The sequence below is a fragment of the Falco biarmicus genome, chromosome 14 (assembly GCF_023638135.1).
Source record: "Falco biarmicus isolate bFalBia1 chromosome 14, bFalBia1.pri, whole genome shotgun sequence".
In the NCBI taxonomy this organism is placed as follows: Eukaryota; Metazoa; Chordata; class Aves; order Falconiformes; family Falconidae; genus Falco; species Falco biarmicus.
This window is the reverse complement of record NC_079301.1, coordinates 8,520,685-8,529,509: the sequence shown is the minus strand read 5'-3', so window position 1 is coordinate 8,529,509 and position 8,825 is coordinate 8,520,685. Positions and strand designations below refer to the sequence as shown.

Here is an 8,825-nt window from a genome sequence, read left to right as displayed (position 1 = left end):
TACAGAAGAAAAATCCCAATAGTGTCATCGGTTCTGGGCACATTTAGCATCAGACTGATGGAGCACTAAGGAATGTGCAGGGAAAATGTACCCAGGCAGCAAAACCTTCTCTGTAGCAAGGATGCTCTGAGAGGTGCCTGTAGACCTTAGACTTTTTGTTCATTTTCTGTAGCAGACGTTCTAATACTTCTGTTCTGTAGGAAAAGAACGCACCCTAGTCTTCCTCTGATAGTAAGCTCTCACTTAAGGAACATGCATAGTACATGTCAAATATCATGAAAATAATTTCAAGATTTATGTCTCCATTAAAACAATAGCAGCACTGATACGCAGCATTTAGGACTATTCTAGTACTTGCTATATTTTCTTTACTTGGGGGGTGGGTGAGTGTAATTTAAAAGAGACATTTCTTTTGGTGTGACGAAGCATACAGTGTGCTGAGCAATGCTTTTCACGCAGAAGAAGCATTCACAATTGTGTCTACTGTCTAATGAGCTTAATGATGTACAACTGGATGTTTTGATGTACTGAAACGATTATAGAGCTTTCTCAATCCAGCTGATGCATCTGAAACTGTTCTGCTTCAGCTGATGTGGAGACTGTCGCTGAATTTGCAGCTAACTACATTTTCTAATGAAGTAGCAAGTAGCTAAATTACACGAGGCATCCCATGGTGTTCAGCTGATCGTTTTTTCAGAGAAATACAATTTTAAAAAAGGGAAGCAGGGAAGAGCTTGGAGTCTTTTTGCATGTGTGTATTTTTCTGCTGCAGGATGACAGTTTAACAAAGGGGAGGTTGAATACTTACGTTGTGAGTGCCAGCATTGAGAATGCATCAGTTCAGAACCTTAATGAGCCTGTGACAATTACTCTTCAGCACATAGACCAAAATACGGTAGGATGTGTTCATTTCATCAGAGATGTGTTGAAGTACAGCCTGTTTCACTTAGCCTGACAATAAACCAGCAACAGCATAAATAAGATTAAAACATTTTCCTGTCTGACCTCTCGAAGACATATCAACCAAAACATTGACAGACCACACAGATCTCAGTGTTTAATTCCTGCAGGTTAGAAAAGCATGGGCCTCCACTCTAAATCCGTGCTTAGCAGCAAAGTTCATTTTCTTTGTTTCCTTGTTTTGATCTGGACAATTTTTTTTCAAGGAATAGTTTATTTGCTTAAAAATGGCAGGTTTTGGATGTGAGTGAAATGATTTGTAGTTGCTCCAAACTCAGCAAATTGTTTTAGTCACCAAAAGAGGTAGATTTCAAAAAAAAATCAAAACATTGCACAGATGTTTTCGAAACTCCTTTGCTTTGTTTTGTTTCAAAGTTATGTTTCAAAACTAAAATCTACCTTAAATTATTTTTAAATGGGCATGGGTCAATGTTGTCCATGGAGTGCCACCTTAGCATTTTTGTGCTGCCAGTATTTATGGTCCAGCCTCCACACCAATATATTTCAAATCTTGGGCAGAACAAAATTATTCACTGAGATGAATTTAATTAAAGTTCAAGTTAATGAGGGCTTGAAAATGCTGCTTTTATGGGAACATGCTCTTTCCATGCAGTTCTAGCAAATAATATATACCCAGAAATTTCTTCTAGATTGCCCCTCTCTTCTGTCATTTTTACTCCACCAGACCATCTGGCACCTCTCAGATTTTTCTCCTTGACCTTTTAAGAATATCCTAATTAAATATTTAATGAGATATCATCCTAACCTACATCTTTGACTCTCTGCCTAATTATATTTGACAGTCTACAGATAACATATCTTAACAGCTTATCTGTTAGGGTGGCTTTCTGTAAACTCTGCACTTTATTAAACTTCATTAGTAATACAATAATAATAAAAGAAGATGAATCTATGCCTTGGGAAAGTTTGCTGCAGCATTATGAGTAATAAACTACAATGCCCCCAAGAGAAAACACTGCATTGAATACTTACTTAAATCTGTTCATCTCTTAGGTGTCTTCCCTGCCTGGTTTCAGAGATGCAGAGGAAACACTGAAATTGTAAAATAAAGGTTGTCTTGTGTTGAGAATTGTAGGGTTTTTTACTGTATAAAATCTCAGGTTGTTATTCTAGGTCTTAGTCATAACTTCTGAATTTCACCAGTCATTTGGCGTGACCTCTCAGGTACCACATGAAGCCAATGAGATCAGACATAGGAATTGGTCTAGGCTGGACAACGTGTCAGATTCTCTGCTCTCCTTAAAAGACTACAAAAAAGACTGGTAAAACTGGGAAACTCACTGACTTCCAGGATTTCTCTTGGTAAAGGGGAAGTAAAAATTGGGAGCCTCTGCTGGTTTTCAGTGCCATGGATGAGATGGCCAATACCACATCTGGTTCCCAATCACCGAGTGCCCAGCTGCCCTTGAACTGCTGACACCTCCAGTGACCCGCAGACCCTCTGCGGCACCACACCACCATGCAGTAATCGCAGACATTCATGGGCTTTCTGGTCCAGCAGCACAGAGGAAATCAAATCAAACTGCCACAGCTATAAAACCCTGATTACAGGCAAGATGCACCGTCTGCAAGTGCAGACGGCATACAGACGTACTGAACAAATGTCACAGCCTCCTTTTTGTCTGCTTGCAGGGTAATGCAGCAGTGCACTGCGTCTTTTGGGACTTTTGGAAGAACAGTAAGTGTTATTTACAGAGCTGCCACGCTTCTCTGTCACCAGCATCACAGAGCCTTTGGGTCCTGGGCATTGCAGCTTGAAAATTGAGGCTGTCCTGTTGAGTCTGTGTTACTGATTTTTGTTGATGTTGATACCTCAGCAATCAGTGTTTTCACTAGGGGATACATGTGTGGCGTTGTACAGTGGGGCATCTACATGAATAAGAAGGTTTAGGCTAAGAAAAAAGCAGGAATGCAATGAAATGTCAGATGACTTCTCACAGCTACTTCAGGGAAGTCAGCGGGGGCTTTGCTGTGGCCAAGTCTTGAATATGGCTCAGGTAGTCAACAGACACAGAAAGACAATTGTGTATTGGGTTAACTTGGAACACGTAGGAGAGGATTTCTCTGCAATTAAAGTGTTAGAATTTTTTTAAAAACAAAATCGGGATCTTAGCTTCTGAATGTGTCATGCACACCACATAAATAGGGTCATAAATCTAATCTTACCAGGGAAGATCTGGCTTTTTCAATGCTACACTCTGCCTAAACAAATCCTCTGCCTTGTAAATATTTCTTGCCTTCTGTGTTTCCACATCCTGCAGTGTAATCTAGTCCAGCGCACTCTTCCTTACCTTCTTGCTTTCTCTGTGTGCAGGCATGTAAATGACTTTAAATATTTCTTCATTCCACCAAAGGCTTTTATCCAAGTTTTGAGGTTCTCAGGCAACCATGTAAGATGTGTTCCTGTGTGAAATTTCGCTTGTGTGCTGCTAAATGACCCTGCAATCTGTACTAACTTGAGCTCATGTTCACACATCCTGCATGCTGCAGAGCTATAAATGACTGAGCATGACTAACTCTGCTTAAAAATCCCTTTTTCTCTATTACACAGATGGATTGGGTGGTTGGAATACATCGGGGTGTGAAATGGAATATACAGATATGAATTACACAATCTGTTTTTGTAACCATCTTACCCATTTTGGAGTCCTACTGGTAAGTGCTCTGTGAATCATCTCCAAAAATGTCCCGTGGCACTAAACAAAGTCATCACTGGTTTTGGGGAGAGATGGGAAATTCACATCTATGCAAGCTGTTAGATAGCTGCAATTTTGCCAAAACCAGTAATAACAAACATAACAGTTATAATAATTTTTATGGTATAAAGTCCTCTAAATGTCACTTGCTTCAAGGCAAATTCATTTTACAGATGTAGTTTGTACTTCTTTGCAATGTAACTTAATCAAAATTAATGTGTTATTTGCTGTGTTGGAAATACTGTGTTAAATTTATTACCTGCCAGCGGCAACTAATGACATTACATCTTTTTGAAAGTTTTATCTACGCTTCATCAGAGAGGGAAGTTTTATATAAATATGGGAGATGTCATTAGCTATCATCTCTGATTTCTCTGTAATACAGAGAAAACTGCCTCTAAAAGTCGTATGTTAAAAAATGAGATGACTGCCTGAGACTGGGCTGCAACAAATGCAAGGCGATAGGCAAATTCAAAGCAAACGGGGTAGATTAAAGCTGTCTAATCCCAGCAGGATACAACCGGCACGATGGGATAGAGCCATCCCTTTGCCCCGGGATGCTGGTGCAGCCTCCCCAGGAGGCCAGCACTACCCCGCTCCAGCGAGGCACGCGAGCCCTCCCTGGGAGTAAAGATGGGACTTTGGCAGGAAGGAATTTAGATGCTAGAGATTTCAGACAACTTGTTAATGTTTCCATTCAAGCAAAGAGAATTCAGTCTGAATTCAGGCTCGCGCCTTTTCTGCACCGCCACTTCAGTGATCACCCCAGTTATGAGTACAACAGCACCATCAATGGTACATCAGCGATGTAGGTTACTAGTCTGAGCTTCGAAGTTTCATCAAATAGAAGAGAAACTGTGGCAGAGAACAACAAAATTCTCTCAGTATTCCGGCTGGCAGCAGCTGTGGAGAAGCAGGGCCCAGCCTCCCAGCTGATTTTTGCAGAGGGATGCTTTCTGGATGTGGCAGATCCTCCCACGCTCCAAGATATTTAGCAGGTTTGTGCAGCTCCCAAGTGTGGCAGCTGCCATTGAAACAAAGTAGACTTTCTTCTACAAAGTGAGTTCCCAGTGGAATAATTCTGGCAAGATCCTGGAATCCTTGTTGAATTTGTGGTTTCCAAAGTACAGCTTTTCTGGCTTCACAACTTATCACTGGGTACTTTAAATATTGCGCATTTTCACTGGTTATTCTGTAGGACTATACAGTAAGAAACACACAAAAATATTAATGGAAACCCTCCAAAAGTAGCAGTAAGCCGAACAGGAATCAATCTATTTATCAGTGTGAAAATGTGGGATGCAATTTTCTTTACCTGCTATGGCAGATAACTGTGATTCTTTATCTTGTAACATAGGACCTGTCCCAGACAGAGATAGACATCACACATGATCGTGTATTAACTCTGATAAGCTACGCAGGATGTGGTGCTTCTTCCCTATTTTTGGGTATAACACTGGCGACATACCTAACCCTTGAGTAAGTCTGATTGTTTTTCTTATACTGCTTTTAATATTTTCCCAATAATGAAATTGCAGCAGCTGTCAGAATGGCTGGTAGTATTTGATGCTGTGATGCACAGGAGGGAAGACTGAGACCTGACAGTGACAAACGGTGCTTTATTTTGTGACCTGTGAGTGTGGTGAAGTAAGAGGGATTCAAATGCTCAGGCTTCAATACAAGCACAAGTCTGAACTGCTCAGCAACTTCGGTGTTCCTAAATTTCTGTCATTTCATAAATTTACCCATAGACATGGGTAAGGTATCATTTCAAGAATCTGGAATATTCCCTGTGTATAGGCTGTACATTGGATGATATCAACAGTAAAATAGAAAAACTTTTCTCTTCTCTTGGTCTTGTGTTTTGTCCTTTTGGAAAGGTTTCATTTTATACTGTATGTGCCAGTAGCTCCTGGCACGATGGGGTCCTAGACTCAGGTAACTGTGGGTGCTTCCATAATCCAGTAATATCGCAACAACAATAATAGTTGATGCAGTAGTAAAAAGATGATGTGAACTCTGTCTCTCCTCCACCAAACGTGAAAAACTTTGCAGGTCTCTGTGTATGTAGAAGCTCTGCTTTTTCAGGCTGGGAGATCTGCTTCAAAAACACACTAGGGATGGGATATAAAACACTAATGTAGACACAACTCATAACACAAGAAGCCAATTTATAATATGACAAATACGTATTTGTGCTGCTTTGCTTTAGTGAGCAACTCATGCAATGATAACCTTGTGGACTTTCCTCATCTTTTTAGAAAGCTGCGGAGAGACAATCCTTCAAAAATCCTGCTCAATCTTTGTACCGCGCTGCTGATGCTGAACATGGTCTTCCTCACCAACTCCTGGCTGTCCTCATACAACCAGCCAGGTGTCTGTATCGCTGTGGCTGTGCTCCTTCACTATTTCCTTCTTGCAGCTTTCACGTGGATGTGGCTGGAGTCTGTTCACTTTTACTTGGCTCTTGTAAAAGTGTTCAATGTTTACATCCCAATGTACGTGCTAAAATGCTGTATTGCTGGCTGGGGTAAGTAGATTTCTTCTTGTTTGGGAGAAATTTAACAAAAAAGACCCCAAATGCTGGCTCAGATGTTAGAAAAGGTGTTATCAGAGGCACTGACCCAGAGCAGAATTTGGTCTGTGTTTTTTGGGTCACCATTAGGTGCTGTTTCAAGGGGGGGGGCTAGGCTTTCGAGTGGTGTGCATCATATATCATCTTCTCTGTCCTTATATCTGATGGCGCACACAACTGTACCTGGGGCAGCCATCCATGATGGTGGTGTTGGCAGCAGCTGTTCAACAGAAAAGCCAGAACTGAAATAAATACAGGAAATGGGAAATGAGTGGAAGGGAAGACTGCTAAAATACTCTGCAAAAGTCTTTCTCTATCAGGTCTTAACACAAAATGCTGTGGTCTGCTTATCTTTTGACACTCTGCTTTTTGTAATAATCAGCTGGTTTTATTTTACCAGATTGGATCCCTTCTGGAGATGTTTGAACACTCACAAACATTTTGCAAACACAGATATTTTTATGCCTACTCATTTGTAATTTACATAAATAAGGAGATTAAACCTGCCATGCCACACATTTCGTTACATTTGTTTCAGAAGGAGCTCTAGGGGTTAGAGTCTGACCCTAAAATGTACATGCCTGTTGTAATCACTCATCAGAGATTATCTGACATCTTTCCATATTCTCCCTTTTTTCTTTTTAATCTAAATATTTATTTTTCTCTTGCCTTCCATATTAGGAATACCAGCTATTGTAATTACTACTGTGCTCCTCATAAATAAAGACTTCTATGGCAGTAGATCACATTCTGAGAGCAATCCATTCACCAATTTGTAAGTATAATACCTTAAGCTTTTTGATGGTCACCAGAGTATCTCAAAGATACAAGAAATAACCAGAAGGCAACAACTTCTCTCTTGCTTTTATATTTTCTCCCCCATCTTAAACCCTCTGTTTATGGTTCTGGTTCACTGGATTATTTTGGATGTATGACTACTACATGGAGTAACTCTCATATCAGTGGACCAGGCTTGAGGGCAGGGAAAGCTTCTGCCAGTCAACTCAATTTTTACTTTCTGGAAAACCTCTTTCTTTACATGACATTAACTCAGTCCAATTGTATATGCTCCTGCATGTTCTAGACTTCTGGTAAAACCAAAAGGCAGAATAATTGCTCTAGTATTTTTCATATTGTTTTTTTTTTAATGTAAATTCTGATAATTGTCTTCATCGTTTCAAATTCTTTTATTTAAATCATCTCAACCTCCTCTCTTTTCCAGTGGGAAAACACTGCATTCCTTTATCCTTTTTAAAAAGGGTTTTATAGCAACGAATGCTTCCATTTTTTCACCTGCTTTCTGCAATCTGATGACTTGCTGGTGAAGATTACCTGCAAAATTTGAATTCTGTCCCATCAGAGAGGAAAACACACCTCAGTGGGAAAATTGTTACTCACCTTTAGCAAAAAGGCAGTAGAACTCACTAATTTATGTCTGAGGAAAAGCTAACCAGTGTTCATCTCTGTGCTATACTGTTACTTAGATTCCTAATTATGTTGTATTTAACTTGGTTTTCCTAAGGCAGTGTGTCTTTGTGTGTATACATTATTAAGTTGTGAAACAATTGTCGAGTTTATCTGAATTTGACAGAGATATTAAAGTCTCAAAGTTACTGAATTTCTATAACATCCATAAAAAAGGCAAGTGGACAGATTCTATGAATGTCCTCGCTGAGGGAAAGTAATGGACGTTAGGGAATGCCCCTTACTAGGTACTGGAGAACCATACGGGATACCTGTTTTGGAAACCAGACTTCATTAGCTTCACTGCTCGCAAAACTCCTTATGGAATATATACCTCCCTTTCTTGCAGTTGCTGGATTCAGGAGAACATAGTGTTTTACATCTCCGTCATAGCCTATGTCGTCTTAGTGTTTTTGATGAATACAGCCATGTTCATCACTGTTCTCCTCCAAATCCGCTCCATGAAATCAAGGACACACAAGAGATCCAGGCTCTGGAGACGGGGTTTTCTCCAAGATCTCAAAAGTGCTTTCAGCTTGATGTTCCTTTTGGGCTTAACTTGGGGCTTTGCCTTTTTTGCCTGGGGAGCAGTGAGGATATTTTTCTTGTATCTCTTCAGCATTTTTAACACCTTGCAAGGTAATTTCTGAATGGGGTACTGCTATAAATACAAGCGTTTAGGGCCGTGGAATAGAAATAAATTTGTAACATCGTGTAATTGAAACATGGGGGAAGAGGAGTGCTCATACAGCTGTCGTGTTAACTATTTTAAGTGTTTAACTATTTTAATGGGAAAGCTCCATTACAGTGGGGTAATAGTGTTGCTTGGATAGCGTTGCTGTGATAGATGCGCTATTAAAGACACGAATTCATCCCTTTGAAACATGGGTCCCAATAAATGCATCTTTTCTGCAGCCGGCACAATCCTTTTCACCGGGGCATAAAAATGGTTGATAGCATCTACGGTGACTTGCAGATTATTCTTAGAGAAAATCTGCAGAAAGCTCTTACCCTTCCGTATGCACAACGGGCTCAGTGCAATTCTGGGCCAAGGCGACAGCAGCCCAGGCACCACCCTCTGCCCACACTAACGTACCGGTAACGGAGAG

The 8,825-nt window shown here is 40.4% G+C and overlaps 1 protein-coding gene across 1 annotated transcript; it reads left to right on the top strand.

The window, feature by feature from the left end:
• Positions 1-2,618: 2,618 nt before the first annotated feature.
• LOC130158802 (adhesion G-protein coupled receptor G2-like) lies at positions 2,619-7,584 on the top strand. The gene is made up of 5 exons (XM_056359845.1): positions 2,619-2,659; positions 3,533-3,636; positions 5,035-5,156; positions 5,939-6,207; positions 6,934-7,584. The coding sequence occupies exons 2-5, from the start codon at positions 3,568-3,570 to the stop codon at positions 7,029-7,031; spliced, it is 558 nt and encodes a 185-aa protein (XP_056215820.1). The 5' UTR covers positions 2,619-2,659; positions 3,533-3,567; the 3' UTR covers positions 7,032-7,584.
• Positions 7,585-8,825: the final 1,241 nt, after the last annotated feature.